This window comes from Ostrea edulis, chromosome 3 (genome assembly GCF_947568905.1).
Source record: "Ostrea edulis chromosome 3, xbOstEdul1.1, whole genome shotgun sequence".
Classification (NCBI taxonomy): domain Eukaryota; kingdom Metazoa; phylum Mollusca; class Bivalvia; order Ostreida; family Ostreidae; genus Ostrea; species Ostrea edulis.
The window spans coordinates 65960885-65977962 of NC_079166.1; the positions used below are offsets into that span (position 1 = coordinate 65960885).

Below are 17078 nucleotides of genomic sequence, written 5' to 3' on the forward strand. Positions count from 1 at the left end.
TTCGTCGCGGCAAGACAATTTTGGGGCACTTTCATTGTATCTTACTATGATAATAATAGAATAATCATTTAGCCTCTTTAAATGTTAATACCTGCTGCCTTTATTTCAAACTTTTTAATCAGCCTTGTGAAATAAAGAACAATTGTTTATATTAGCAAATGTTTTTGAAAATTTTATAGAGAAAAAAGGGCATGGCGCCAGCCAAAAAGGGCATGACATGGCGCCATGCTAGTTTGCTTTAGATTTAACACTATACTGTCAGTGTCTGTACTGTACCTGTGTTAGACACACAGTGCATAGTTTGTCTCTTTCAGGTGTCCATAGTCCCATCCATTCATTTTCTGTTAAAAGGTAGTTACTTTTGGCAGGATATTATCGCCTCTTAAAGAATTAAACGATGTTTGTATTGGCAAGAAAGGAAGAAAATGCACAGACCGGGATTCAAACCCCGATTCCCAGAATCAATCTCAGTTTAGTGTTCTACTAGGTACAGTTCTGTACCTCCATGGTCATAAAAATTGCTGATCTATCTGGTTGAACTTGGTTGACCACTATATATCTGTATATTCCTCTCTCCTGTTCAAAAGATCTTAATTTGCCCCAGAAGATGCCTGCAACTAAGAATCTTTATCATTTGGCATGGTTCTTTATACCAGGTCCAGCACAATCTCTATATTTAGCTATATAGCTTTACAAAACTATATGAAATAAAATATCTTGATTGAGCTAGTTTAGGTGAATTAGATTGAATTTCTTAAGCACGTTTTAAAAGTGCAATGGCATAGCCTAAAAGTCGTCTGATGTTTATACTTTGAACTAACCATAACACTATTCTAATCAGAGTTCATAACAATACTACATTGTTTTAAGAATTTTCATGATAAGGGATTTTCTTGGGTGTTGTTAAATGTCCATGTCCCTGTGTGTGTTGAAGCATAGATAATTATGATGACTTTGGATATCTCGAAGTTGTTTCTCATCCTCATCAAGTTTGATATAATGAGGTTGGACTGTATGTGGTTTTGATCAGTATAAATACTTTGAATATATTTATTTTGAAGGATGTCCGGTTGGAGAGTTTTTGGGAGAAACAGACCTGTGTGATCCTGTTTATGCGACGATTTGGATGACCTACATGTCGCCTCCACATAAAGGAGGTTTCTAGCATTCATCCACGCCTGGAGGCCAACAATATTCGCTTTGTTGGAATCGGTGTGGAGCAGTTGGGGGTGGAGGACTTTGTCAAAGGAGAATTTTTTAGTGGAGGTTAATACATATAAATTCAATACTCTCAAAATAGAAAGGATGAAAAGCATTAAAAATTACGTATTGTGGTAACTGATGTGATCCACCAAATACAAGTGTCACATGCGAGGGCATCATTAATATTTTTCCTAATTAAGACAGGGATGAGAATGAGAGAATTTTGTAATCTAAATCAGTGCTAGTTTTAATATATCACACTGGATTATGTATATATAGAAAATACATGGATTAGATCTTTAGAAAATTAGTTAGATTACTCTTGTTTCCAATAAGAAATGTTGACTTTATGATACATTATTATTATATTATATATAATCCATAAAATAATGTAGAAAAATCTACACATTAAGTATTAGTATAATAAGAATAAAATAAAAAAAACGTCTGAAGAACTAAAGAAAATAGTTGAGTTTATACTCAATCAGCTCTGTGACTCACACTCACAGATAAGATTTTAATTAGATTGTGACACAAACTCATAGATATGATTTTAATTAGATTGTGACACAAACTCATAGATATGATTTTAATTAGATTGTGATACAAACTCATAGATATGATTTTAATTAGATTGTGACACAAACTCATAGATATGATTTTAATTAGATTGTGACACAAACTCACAGATATGATTTTAATTAGATTGTGACGCAAACTCATAGATATGATTTTAATTAGATTGTGACACAAACTCATAGATATGATTTTAATTAGATTGTGACACAAACTCACAGATATGATTTTAATTAGATTGTGACACAAACTCATAGATATGATTTTAATTAGATTGTGACACAAACTCACAGATATGATTTTAATTAGATTGTGACACAAACTCACAGATATGATTTTAATTAGATTGTGACACACACTCACAGATATGATTTTAATTAGATTGTGACACAAACTCACAGATATGATTTTAATTAGATTGTGACACAAACTCACAGATATGATTTTAATTAGATTGTGACACAAACTCACAGATATGATTTTAATTAGATTGTGACACACACTCACAGATATGATTTTAATTAGATTGTGGCACACACTCACAGATCTGATTTTAATTAGATTGTGTCACAGATATGATTTTAATTAGATTGTGTCACAGATATGATTTTAATTAGATTGTGACTCACACTCACACATGATTTATGAATAAACTTTTATCTTGTAGAGTTGTACATCGACCTGAAAAAGCAGTGCTACAAAGACTTAGGATTCAGGAGGTGATGAACTTGATACTTTTGCTGATCATTTGATTGGTGTGATTTCTATATTTAGAAAGTACAATGTAGTTATGTTCTTAAGTCACATTCAAACATACATGTACCTACATTGATTTCTTAAAGTAGTGATAACTCTGAGCATATAACTACCAGTATTTATTTCTGAGCATGTAAGTAAATGTCAATTCATTTGCCATGTATATGTATTGCTACATGCATTCCGTCTGTTTGAATTAAGACTTTTAAAGATTTATAAGAAAAATATTAATTATTTTACATGTTTTTTTCTCTTTTAAAGATTTATAAGAAAAATATTAATTATTTTACATGTTTTTTTCTCTTTCAGACTAAATATATTCTCTGGAATAGGGGCATTGTTTGCAAAGACAACGAGAGATGGTCTTGCAAAGGTAATGTTTTCATAAATAGGCAAATCATTATAAGCAACGTTTTCTTGTCTTTGGTACTCATATTTTGGCTTGCTTCAAATACATAGTATTGTCAGTTTTGATATTACAAATTACAACGTATTTTTCACAATTTTGGTAAATAGTATCATAATCACCACAATTAATGCCAAAATGTGATGCTCTCATAAGGTATTTTTAAAGGGGGCCTCCATGGCCGAGTGGTTAGAGCATCACGCTCAAAGTCACACGGCCTCACACCTCTGGTTGACGCGGGTTCAAATCTTGATCACGCTGGTAAGTGTGAAAGTTTCCCAGTTTACTTGTGGAAGGTCGGTGGTCTCTTCCCAGGTACATTGTATCTGGGTTCTCTCTTCCACGAATAAAAACTGGGCGCCACCAGATAATTTAAAAATTGTTGAGTGTGGCGGAAAACAGCAAAACGATTGTAGGGTTTTTACATTTGAAATATGTACAATAAGTGTTGAATGGTACATGTAGATGTTTATATGTATCAAGAATTTAAGATACACTTATAAAGTTCCTTGATATCGTTTTTGTTGGAGCTCTCAAGGTTGTATACTTTAGTCACTTTTTCAGATAATGTTAAAATTATTGCACTTTCAGTCCCTAAATGATAGTTAAAAGGAAAGGCAACTCTAACCACATTGTTGCTTTTCTGAACCAAGTATTACTTACTGATAACGTAAATGACAGTCTTTGACAACAATAATCCTTGCTTGACGATTAAATCAATATTAATCTGTCATATATTTTAAATTACCCGCCGCTAAGAGAGCAGCCATTGAAGTTTAATTCATGACGTCATACCATCAGTTCCAGTCTATTTCATCAGCAGCAGTGTAAATATGACAAGTCACGAACAGTTAAGTTTGGAGTCATATAGATTTTAGCCCATTCTTTTGCAAGAAGGAATTGAGAAAAGAAGACATTTATTTGAGTCGCAGACCAGGCAGATGGTACACATTTCTTCATACCAATGTCTCGAACCTCATCTTGTCATTACTCAAATGATGGATCCTCCGTTTACATAGTCTTTTCTTTTCAGATGACTTGATTGGGTCACTGACAGGAATTTGAAGAGAAAAACCTTTTTCACATCTCCCCTTTTACATTAGTGCAATTAGAAGGCATCAACCTCTTTATTTAAAAAATCTACCACATGTACATCTTTGATGACCTTAGAATCTTATCAAAACTGGAACAGATGGTGTAACATGAAAAGTATTGATTTTTGTGGTCTTGAATACAAAAGAGTTCCATATCATGGCAGCTAGCCTCTATAGATGGCGGGAATTTCAATTTTGAACATTTTCAATTAGTACTCGGAAACTGATCTAGTCTGTATTTCATCAGATTAGTATGACAATTTTTTATTATATAATTAATCCTATCATTTATCATGTAAATATTTTTTGGGTTGCCTTCCCCTTTAATATTCAGATACACATTTATTTTACTCACCAGGCTAAGGAACAGAACATCGATGGAAACATGAAAGGGGACGGATTTCAAAATGGAGGGGCCCTTATTGTTAAGGCTGGTAAGTTAATTCTACCAAACATAGAATAAAGTCCATAGGAAAAATTTGAAGTGGATTTTTAAGGATGCAATGATCCATTTCCATCTTTTTATCTCAGAGTCATGTATTTCCCTATATGGGTTGTAATAATTATAAAAGCGACGAACTAGAAGAGTAGAATAAATTATCGACAAAATATACTGAACATGATTGTATAATGTACTAGTTTGGCAATTTTCTTGAAAAGCAAACAGTTTTTCACTTTTACCAAATGAATGATTGCAACATATCTGAGGTAAAAGCAAGCATATCATCTCCATGAAGATTTGCTTCTGTAATCAAACCTTGATCAAAGTGAAACTGATTCCCATATTATTTTGAAATACTAACCCTACTCTAAACAGATGTACTTTGTACTTATTAATTACATGTATTTCATTAAGGTGGGACAGAAGTGATATACAGCTATAAGCAAGAGGATCCCAGTATTTATGTTAGTCCCAATGACATCCTGAAGGCCCTGGGGTTAGCGGAGAACACAGAGGAATCAAAGGTGGAGGAGGCCTCAGGAGGAGGATGATCTTAGTGGATGCTTGTGTCGAGTCTCCTTAATCAGGGAAATACAAGGGGATTCCACAAGCATTGTTCTCTGTACATTGTAGCGATTCACATGCAGCACCAAGTGTTGGGGAAATGCAGGAGGGAAAGTTAATTCTGGATATCTCAAAATTCCATATCAGGATCATTGTGGTATTTCCACTTTCAGTATCACTGTGGTCTTTCCACTTTCAGTATCACTGTGGTTTCCACTTTCAGAATCACTGTGGTCTTTCCACTTTCAGTATCATTGTGGTCTTTCCACTTTCAGTTTTGATAGTTCATGGGAATTCATGAACTTTGTTGAAGTTTCACAAGTTTAAAAGGTTTAATTGTAAATATGAAATTAAAGCACAGTTTGGGGGGAACAAAATCCCCCGTTTCCTTATCTATTTCATACCCTTGTTAAGAAAAAAAAAAAAGACTCCATCACATTTTGTAGAAAGCACTATTGGGGTATAAACTGCATTGCCAATTTGATCAGTGTAATGCTACCTGTCCTCTAATTGTTTATAGGTACTGGCATTTTCTGAAACAGAGGCACAAGCTATGAATCCTTTTGTGTCTTAATAGAAAATGTGCATCGTTAGCTGTTTGTATTTTTTCACATTTTGGTGCTAGTAGTAGATGTGTATTAATGAACTTTGATGCATGTAATCCATTTACAAAATCAGGTTTTACTGTGTGATATTAATACTGTTCTATACATTTCATACTGAATTTCATGTCAGAGGATCATGCTTTGGAAATTTTTTTCACTCAATTGTTTAATATTTTTAAACAGCTGAAAGTTGAAATACATTTCCATATATACATTAGACTAAAGTTTTCAACCTTGGTAAATGGTTGTTGAGCAATTCAGTTTTTAAAAATGATCGTTTTATAGGAATGTATTTTTATGTCAGACATATAGTATACACCACACTTATATCGCTTGGGGCCTAATCACTATAGATATATATACTCTTATATATATAGTAATTAGGCCCCAAGCGATATAAGTGCCTGTGGTATACACATGTAAATCTATCGGGAAATTAGAAATCAATACATGGGGTACTGATGATAAAGGCAGATTTGTCTGATGATGGACTGATGACGTTACTGACCAGTAACCCGGAAACTGGGAGGTCAATAATCGAGAAAGTATCCATCCACAAACCTGTCCTTATCATCAGTAGATGATGTGGAGAAACAACACATCCAGACATCATTTCACTTGTGTCAATCATGAAATGCAGTAGTGTACATTTTTTTCCCCATAAATTTGATATAGTAGAATTGTATTATGTATGTGCCTTAAATATTACAATTTCTCATATTTTGTATTCTCATTTTCAATATTTATATTTTTTATTAAAACTCTTGCATAACTTTCCATATACACATAATTATGATCATGAGGACATAACATTTTGGAAACAAAAGCACATCATTTAATTCATGAGTTGTGCAAATATTCAATGTACATGCAACTTAATGGGAAAGTAAATGGACGTATGAAGTCATAATCTCAAACTGACTTACACGAAAGTGGTTATGATGGAAGGGGTTTCATTTTGTACTTTGCCATCAAGATTCATTTACAGAGAAAACATTCCACAGATAAAGAAATCTCCATTTCTTGTGTACATTTATTTTGTATTGTCCTTAAACATCTCCAGACGGGGGAAAGTTATGCTACACATGTATGTATGTAAATAAATATATGTACATAAATTCAGTTTTGACATTTTATTTTACGTCCATGATTGTGATCATGATGCGTGTCTTTGGAATCATACCAAAATTTATCATTCAGTAAGTCAGGTATTTCACCGTGCAATGCAGGCATACTTGCTTCATTTTTATATAAACGGTTTTTGTCTGAAATATTAAATAATAATATCAAAGTTAAGTGGAAGGGTGGGGTGTGTTTAGGTGTTAGTTTGAGCAAACGATGGTCTTTTGTAATTATGTTGTACGCGAATTTAAAACTAGAAAGTTTCAGGAAACGGTTAGTATGTACTTTACATGTATTTCCAATTTTGGATCCATTGAGGGTTATGCAATGATAATGTGATACACGAGAGGATATCCACGTCAGTTAATTTCAATTACTATAGTGATGCATACCCGCCATCTTGCGATAATACTACATGTATTTCTTTTGCCAAAGCATCGCTATACATATCCGCCATACTATTTCTTTTACCAAAGAATTCCGATATGTAACACCCCCCCCCCCCCCAAAAAAAAACCCCACACCCCTTTCATCAGAAAATGTTGCTAAAAATAAGGTAAAAATAACACATTTTGAGAATGGACCCCTTTTGAAAACCAAAATGAATGGTAGATCCCCCCCCCCCTTAAAAAAATTCCTGAAACCGCACCTGGGACAGGCCTTTTCCTAGTCCGTTGGACATTATCACTGTAACGATAGAACATTCTATCTAACGCCGCTATACTCCTGATATAGAACATTCTATCTAACGCCGCTATACTCCTGATAGAACATTCTATCTAACACCGCTATACTCCTGATAGAACATTCTATCTAACACCGCTATACTCCTGATAGAACATTCTATCTAACGCCGCTATACTCCTGATAGAACATTCTATCTAACACCGCTATACTCCTGATAATTGCCAGAGGCCATACTTCTAAAATAATACTTGTATCAAGAATTTAACCATGGTGTAATTTGTTTTAAATGATTTATTTTGTAAAGATCATATGACAAAATGAAAAACATCACGTGTTCACACTTACATTCACATGAACGAGACATCAGAAAATCTACACAAGTAGATGCACTGCATTATGCACTGCCAGATGACAATAACTAGTTGGAACAAATGGAAGACTCTTTTTAAAACAATTTTTAAAAAAATACAATGTGTAAAACAAGTTCCCAATATATACATGTATAAATGAATTACAGGGATTAGAACAAAAGTTTAAGAAATAAAAAACAATTTTCACCATACGATAATGAAAAAAACATTTGCATTGTACAGAAAGACGGAAATTAAGTTTACTGACCAAACTGTAAATAAGATGCTACAGTACCCCCCCCCCCCCATGTTTAAACATACAAGAGGTCCACATGTCTTATTGGTCACCTGGATACTTGTTAAAAGCATCACTAGTCCTATTAACCCAAGAGCAATGCAACCTAGAAAAGGTTTCCTGTCTAAGCTAAATTCTAATATTCAGCAACAGTATAAAACAAGATGTGTTCTTATAACTTCACTGCCCTCAAAAGTGCATACACTGATGAAAAGGTTCACATAATATATGTATTAATTAACATAAAACGATATGACTAATTTGGACACAAACTTGAGTCAAAAAGCACTACCTGCTCTTTATAAATATCGATCTTGTTTCAATAGCACTAAAGAAGATGTTATTTAAGTGTTTTACACATAAACACTATAAACCCAGTTTGGCCCCGCCCTGAGGTCAGAACCCCTACCACAGGGATAATGAAATTTACAATTTTGGTAGAGGCCTTGCTGCTCTACATCACTAATTTTTCTTACACATGTGCAATTGCAGAGAAGAAAACTTTTGAAAATTGGTAAATGTTTTGGCAATTTTTGCTCAGGCCCTTGGGGTGCAGGTGTCCTGAAATTTACAATTTATGTTCCCCTTGTCCAAAAGATGCTTCATCCCAAGTTTGAAAAGAATTGGAAAAGCAGTTATCAAGAAGTTAAAAATGTTCAATTGATAACGCACGACGACGGACGACAACCAATTTCAAATGGAAAAATGGAATATATACACATCAATGAAAGGCACACTTCAATAATCTAATACCAATATATATATCATCATTTACAACACGGGAATATTGAGCAAACACATGTACAGTTACACTTATCAATATAGGCAATCTAATTAAAGAATGCCATTGTATCTAATTTTGATTATATATATATATATAGAGAGAGAGAGAGAGAGAGAGAGAGAGAGAGGCGTAATCTACTTTGAAATCTGACAGTATGGACACTATCGACGGGGAGGGAGTTCATTTAAACAAATCCCTGTCCTTGGAATTTACACAACAACAATCAAATAATAAATGCAAAATGACTTAAATTTTATGGCTTGGGTTATAGAATTCTGTATTCTACATGCAATATATCAATCTTTCAGCAATAGTAAAGTCCAACCTAAGCGACATATTTGCCTGTGATCTATGCTATAAAAACCCAAACCTGTTCGTAACACAAAATTAAAGAACTGTGGAATCATCATTGTTCGTGGGGAAACGATGTTCGTGGATTTTGTGGGTCATTCATACCTACGAATTTACGTGTCCTCGAACTTTTTTTATTTAAACCACGTTATCTCTCCTTGTGACATCGTATTGCTTAACCACGAAATCCAGCAAAACTTTGCTTACCCACGAACATTGCCCCCACGAATAAAAATGATTCCACAGTATTTCAGAGCAGACCGTTCCATTCACATTTGATTTGCACCATATGCCTCGTCAGAGGGAGCGGAATGGGGTCGTTCCAGACCGAGTCTTGGGACGGTGGACTTTCACATTGGCTTGGGACGATGGACTTTCACATTGGCTTGGGACGGTGCGTGGATTTTCACTTGTCGGACTTCCCTATCTCCTGACTTGCTGATATTCAATAGGTCCTCCTTGTCCTTTGAATTCACCGAACTGATTTTGAATAATATTCAGCCACACCACGTCATTATATTATGTACATGGTATTGTAGGATTACTATTGGATTTAGTAATTAAATACACAGTACAATGGGGACTTTCGAAGATCACACAGGTAGTTATTGTTTACATAATCTGACGGTACATAAGTGTAAACATCTATGTTCTTGGGAAAAAAATTGTTCGAATAAAATTTTGACAAAAAATTTTACGAAACAAAATACGATACTCTAAATGAAAATAAAGGATGATATATTTCTTGAACATTGGTACCTGGGAAAATAACGAAAGAAACAGATATATGTAGTGTCCTATGTACTATATCACTCATAACCCGTAAAACCGACAAATCCTACAGAATCTGTCACATTGTGACACGATCACAGAGCCATTTTGTAGTCATTGGTCTCTGACGCCACTTGAATGTTTGAACCCAGGAATTTTCCATCTACATTCCACGTGACGCACAGTGAGTGTCCCGGCACAGTCGGGTTTCCAGCGTCATTAGTCAATCAGTAAGTTCATGAACTCCACAGATACAAGGAATACTATTCCTAGGGAAAAAAAGTTCGGTACAATGTGAAGTGTGTGAATGTGACAAATTAAATCACTTTATTATGATGAATATTTTTTTTCATAGTTAATCTGCAAATGTTTAACTTTTATGATGAGGTCTTTTATCACCCCTCCAATATAATATTAGTAGTGAATTACGTATGCATAATAACAACATAAAAAAAAAACCACCACCAAAAAAAAAAGGGCGAAATGAACCAGGGATGAAAATAGTTCAGCATACAGTTTTGACTTGCACTATGGTAAGCGGTAACCACAAACACCGAAAGTATGGATAGCGTGCATAGATATGATGCACATAAACCCACCAACCCCCGTAAAACAATAAAATATAGATATGAATACAATTTCTCAAAAACATGTGATATAATTTCCCCACCATTCACCTTCATAAATCATTCTGAATAGTCAGTTTGATAAACTTTCTATAAGCTTTTAAGATGACCGCTTTTGAGCAGTCTTAAATACATGTACATAGGCTATAGCCTAGATAGATAAATACCCCGTATATTAGTATGGTGGTCATCTCAAAAGCTTATCAAACAGAAAAGACAAAGACTCTCTTACCGGTTAAAACTGCACGATTTGTTGATTGGGAGTTGGATTTGCCGGATTGAGAATCAAACTCCGATGATGGGATGGATAAACAATCATCCAGGTTACCTTAAATCAAAACCATCAAAATCTGCATTTAAGTTAGGAACTTCCAAATACAAAAACAAAACTCTGAATAATATACATATATGCATGGAAATACTTGTAAGATACGCGTGAAAACACGAGTAAGATACGTTTATTAATATCATAAGGTAAACTATTAGGGGTTTCTTTTGAAGTTATAAGAAGGGAACTCTGGGAATTCGATCTGGATTAGTCACTAGGCATGTACATGTAGTTGTTTTGGAGAAGAAATCGAAAACGGCACAATTACATTGTATAAATCATTCACTACATCGTCGGAAACCCACGGTTGATTACGCTTCGTTCCTCTGGAGAGTGGGTTTCCGACGATGCATTCACTATGGCATGTAGAAATGTGTTCTATCTGGAAAGTTTCGCGCCAAATTGTGGCTTGTTTTCCATATCTTCACCATTGAAATGATAGCCATGTCCTCACGAATGTGAACGATGCGTGTACGAATCTTGATAAACACAGTTTAACTTGGTATTTCAACGGCTGGGAATTCTCCCAGATGAAATGAAATAAAATTAAAATGCAAATATAAGAATTAAATTTCATTTATGAAAATACATGAGGGTATGAAGAGCAATAAATATGATCGATACCTTGAACAATGTCCTCTGAATCACACATCAGCTTGATGTTATGATTTACCGTTAGTAGACAATATCGACTTCGGAACTGTTCACGACAGTCTGGCAGGGACGAGAGATTTCCTGGTTCAATTTCTTTACATTTAATTGTCTGAAAATGTTAGTTTATATACAGCTTTTGAATCAATAATCTCTTTCATCAGCATATATAATTAATTGGAAATTTGGTATAAAATAGATAAATCATTTTTATTCTTACCCCATTATATACATCACAGTAATCCCCACTGTAGTCTTTCTCACAAACACATATAGCATCATCAGCCAAGGCATCATCACCCTTGTACTCTGCGGTCAGATTTCCGTTATTTTGACAGGGCCCATTCTTGGAATGACTGTACTTCTTGCAAAATCCAACTAGAAACAAAATATATGAAAAAGAATTACTAATGCTCATGAAATATGAAACTCTGGAGACAATGGCCAAGACCTATTGTGTATTTGATCTTTAATCTCAACATTTCAATTCTATGTCTGCAGGTCCATAAACTTTTTCACAGGAGGGAGAGGTTCCATCCTTGGTCAACTTTGTCAAGAAGGGGATCCAACATATAAACTAGCGTCTATAATTCGAGAATTTTATAACCAAAACAGCTTCAACATATATATTTTGGGGACAAAAAAAAGAAGGTAAAAATAAATAAAAGAAAGTCACACAACAAAACATTTGGGAGTTCTGAGCACCTTTGAAATAGTTGACATCAATAATGTAGTATGTATACTGGGGTGGGGTGGGGGGGGGGGAGAGAAAAAATCATACTTAGAGGCAGATGCAGAACATTTTCTATAATTGGGGAGGGGGTACTATAGTAAATTTAATGATGTTTTGCAGCCCAAAATGAAGGATGCAGCCCTCAAAATAGCAAGAGATAACCTTTTCGGTAAAGTTCTAACAATCATGCGGGTGCAACCTCCTAATTCTCATATATGATAACATCAGACCTAATTCTCATATATGATAACATCATATGTATAAAAAAAAAAAAAAAAAAATCTTGAAGAAATCTCAAACTTTGACAAAAATCTCAAACACTTGAGTTTTCTTTTATTTGGGCGGTCAAAATTTTAGCAAAATTTCAGACTTAAGTCCAAGTTTCGAGAAATCCAGACCACACTGAAGAGTTTAACTACTGAATTAACATTTATACAAACATTTATACTTATTCAAAGGCTATACACCAGCTTAACGACGATCGAAGACATTTTTACTTTAGAAATATTTTAAAATATATCATGAAATCTGTTATAATGACGAAGCAGACTTACTTGTTGTGTGTTCAAGACTTCCGTTTTTCTTGGGGTCTGATGTATCACAGATATCTTTTATCTCCCATACATACATATAGTATGAGCAGATGCACTTTGGATTCAAAAAGTACCCATTGCACATAGTTACCGAATCACCATAGTCTACGAAAACAAATGGAACAAATTATTTACTGTATGATCAACAATAGAAAAAATATCAACATGAATCTCACTTGCGAATGAATACAAATGAAAAATTCATGTTTGACTTCGAACCTAAGGTTTACTCTAATGTATTATGAAGAATAAATATTCCAAGACATTGAACTATCTTTATTCAGAGAAACCCAAAACTGGCTCAGTTGAGTCGTTATATATGTACTGTAAAAAATGTTTCCGGGGGTGGTGGTGTCTTATCCTCATTTTCAAAGTATGACATACTTATAAATTCAAAAATCAAAATCATCCACTTAAATGAAAAATATGGCAAGCCCTTTTACTATTTATTCGAAAATAAGATAGATATCTCTTTAAATTAAAGAGATATCTCTTATTTTAAGAGATATCTCTTTAAAATGAGAGATATCTCTTTAAAATGAGAGATATCTCTTAATCTTAAGAGATATCTCTCTAAAAAAGAGATATTTCTTTCATTTAGAGAGATATCTCTTTCATTTGAGAGATATCTCTTTTACTTTTAGAGATATCTCTTACACTTAAAGATATATCTCTTTTACTTTTAGAGATATCTCTTTCAATTAGAGAGATATCTCTTTCAATTAAAGAGATATCTCTTTTACTCTGAAAGATATCTCTTTTACTTTGAGAGATATCTCCTTCACATAAAGAGATATCTCTCTAAGAATTCCTAGAGATATATCTCTCAAAGTATAAGAGATATCTCTTTAATTGTTGAAAAAGAGATATCTCTCAAAGAGAGATATCTCTTTCCAATATTTTTATTACTTTGAATACTAAAGGAATTCTCCCTAAAACGGAAGCCCGCCAAAGCAAATCTTACCATGATTGGCTGGGGTACCTGTAAAGTGCGAAACGAAATCGAAACGAAACGAAATCTACCGAAACGAAACGAAACCCACCGAAACGAAACGAAACCTACCAAAACGAAACGAAACAGATTGTATAATCGAACTCTTTTAATTATAATAATTAAAAATGGTATCTCAGGCCCCTGTTAAAATTTACACATATAAATAAAATTCGCCTCCCCTTTGATGTAGGCTTTCGGCTTGACTGATACAAAGTTTTAAAAGTTGGAAAGGGGGGGGGGGGGGGGGTAAGCACAAAGCACATAAATACCATGTGCAATTAGCTTCGGATCCATAAATTTCAGAACGGGAGGTTACAGTCTCAAAGGTCAGAGGTCTGGGGAAACACGCTAAACGAGGGATGGGGTCGTCGGCGTTGGATCCGCTTTTGGGCATAAATACATGTTTCAGTATTTTTGTTCTAAAGACACATATATGTATACATGTGGATATTGTGTATTTGTATGTAGTATATCAAACGGTGGATTCTGAATATGTCCTCCCGTTCTCTTTGTGATTTATGCTTAAAATGCCCTTGTTCATAAGCCTTTTCAGTTTACAAAATGCCGACCTCCTCCTAATATTATTACATTAAAAAAAATTCCGTTTTCCGTCCCGTTTTCAATTCCCCGTCTTAGCAACACCCCAAATGTCAATCTCTCACCAGAGGTCGTATTACGCTACGCTACAACGATAACTCTGGGTAGAGATTGCCCAAATGTATAGAGTTTTTCCATTATTGAAAGTACTCGCACCTCAGCAGTTAGAGATAAAATAAGAGGTTAAGAGCTCGTCCTGCTTTCAATTTTCTCAGACACCAGCTTCTTCAAACAATGTATCGATGCCCAAAGGCGGATCCAACGTCGGCGACCCCACCCCTCGTATAGTGTGTTTCCCCAGATCTCTGAGACTGTAACCCTCGGTTCTGAAATGTATGGATCCGAAACTAATTGTACATGTCATTTAATCAACTACGGATATGTACTTTGTGCTTACTCCCCCCCCCCCCCCCCTTTCCAACTTTTAAAACTTTGAAACAGTCAAGCCGAAAGCCTACATCAAAGGGGAGGCGAATTTTATTTATATGTTGTAACTTTCACAGGGGCCTAAGATACTATTTTTAATTATTATAATTAAAAGAGTTCGGTTATACAATCTGTTTCGTTTCGTTTTGGTAAGTTTCGTTTCGGTGGGTTTAGTTTCGTTTCGGTAGGTTTCGTTTCGGTAGATTTCGTTTCGTTTCGGTAGATTTCGTTTCGTTTCGATTTCGTTTCGCACTTTACAGGTACCCTGTGAAATGTACACAGGTAGCAAAAAATAAACACAATAAATTGATGAAATATGCGTGTTAGACTAGATTTCGTCTCTCGGCAACTTGATAATGTTACCCCAACCACCTCTTCAACCTTTTCCGCCATTTAAACACTATAAGTATTTTGCTTGGTTAAAAAATAGCGTTACATCATTTCAATGACAACGCAACAGGGAGTAGTTATTATGATCACCGGGGGGGAAATCTAAAGAGATATCTCTTTTTGAAAATTTAAAGAGATATCTCTCTAACTTAAAGAGATATCTCTTTTTACATTGATAGAGAGATATCTCTTTACGCTAGAGATACATCTCTTTTTATTTGAGATATCTCTTTAGCTTTGAGAGATATCTCTCAAAGAGAAAGAGATATCTCCCAAGCGTAAAGAGATATCTCCCAAGCGTAAAGAGACATCTCCCAAGCGTAAAGAGATATCTCTTTGAACAAAAGAGATATTTCTTGTTTAAAGAGATATCTCTTTTGGTTAAAGAGATATCTCCCAAGCGTAAAAAGATATCTCTCTAACTTACAGAGATATCTCTTTAACCAAAAGAGATATCTCTCTTATTTAAAGAGACATCTTATTTTGCGGATAAATAGTAAAAGGGCTTGCCATAGAAAGAAGTTATCCAAGAAAAATAATTTCAACATGAACAATATTACGTTTGTGAAACACAAATGCCCTCGATAATGGCCAATTCCAATGATGGCCAAGGTCACAATGACAAATGTCTTGGTACCAGTAGAAAGATATTGTCAAAAGAAATGCTCATGTGCACTATGAAAGCTTTAATATTTACCATTTAGAAGTTATGACCAATGTCAAATTTTAAAAGTAGGTCAAATGGCAAGGTCAAAAGTTTAGTACCCACGAAAAGGTCTTGTCTCAAGTAATACTCATGTGAAATATCAAAGCTCTTACACTCACTGATCAAAAGTTATTAGCAAGGTTAAAGTTTTCAAAATGTAGGTCCAACTCCAAGGTCAAGGGTAAAAAATGTTGATACCCACGGAAAGGTCTTGTCAAAAAGGATACTCTGTAAAATATCAAAGCTCTAGCACTTACTGTTCAAAATTTATTATCAAAGTTAAAGTTTCAGACAGAATGACAGACAGGACAAAAATCAATATGCCCCCTCCCCGATTTTCGATCTCGGGAGCATAAAAAAATCATACACAGACCATAGGTTCTCGACCACTTGACCTAAATTTACAAATATATTTATCTATATCCAATAAAATATGTACCATCAAGCAGTATCCATTTAGATGTCGAGGATCAAACATGTACTTTTTCCTCGGTGTACTTGTTTGACCCTCGATGTATAAATATGTACAAGTTTCTAATGGTGCACATTAATTGAGAATATAGGGAGGGGAACATCTTTGTATAAGAAATAAGAAAAATTTAGGCCCAGTGGTTGAGAAGCTGTGACAGGGACTGGCATAAATCTGTACTTACTACTAAGAATTCCTTCACATTGCTTTTCGTAATTAGTCTTGTTGAATATTTCTGCAATATATATACATTTTATGATATTTTCACATGTGAATCTCTGTATGTAATGGCATGTATTACATGCACGACACTATAAAAACAACAAACAATCAAACAAAAACAACACCCCCCCCCCCCCAAAAGAAACCCCACCATGTCATTCCTCTCATTTAAGGAGGAATACTAAAGCAGAGATGGATTGACTGATTGTTGTTTAACATCCCGCTCGAGAATATTTCCCTCATATGGAGACGTCACCACTGCCGGTGAAGGGCTGCAAAATTTAGGCCTATGCTCGGCGCTTACGGTCTTTGAGGAGGGAGGGATCTTTATCATGCC

The 17078-nt window shown here is 34.6% G+C and overlaps 2 protein-coding genes across 17 annotated transcripts in view; one reads left to right on the top strand and one right to left on the bottom strand.

The window, feature by feature from the left end:
- Positions 1–1130: 1130 nt before the first annotated feature.
- On the top strand, positions 1131–6764 carry LOC125676318 (prostamide/prostaglandin F synthase-like; the record flags this gene model as incomplete). Its single annotated transcript, XM_048914200.2, has 5 exons — positions 1131–1266; positions 2447–2498; positions 2845–2908; positions 4394–4469; positions 4892–6764. Coding segments are annotated over 5 exons (465 nt in total), but the record flags the coding sequence as incomplete, so codon positions are not given.
- Positions 6765–7728: 964 nt separating this feature from the next.
- The window catches only part of LOC125677531 (uncharacterized), a 71277-nt gene continuing 61927 nt past the window's right edge, over positions 7729–17078 (bottom strand). For all 16 annotated transcript variants that reach the window (XM_056158605.1, XM_056158604.1, XM_056158602.1 and 13 more), the window contains 6 exons: positions 16704–16754; positions 12899–13042; positions 11832–11989; positions 11585–11723; positions 10865–10960; positions 7729–10275 (listed from right to left, as the gene is read on the bottom strand). In XM_056158605.1, the coding sequence (XP_056014580.1) occupies positions 10226–10275; positions 10865–10960; positions 11585–11723; positions 11832–11989; positions 12899–13042; positions 16704–16754 (638 nt within the window). In that variant the 3' untranslated portion in view covers positions 7729–10225. The remainder of the gene's footprint in view (positions 10276–10864; positions 10961–11584; positions 11724–11831; positions 11990–12898; positions 13043–16703; positions 16755–17078) is intronic.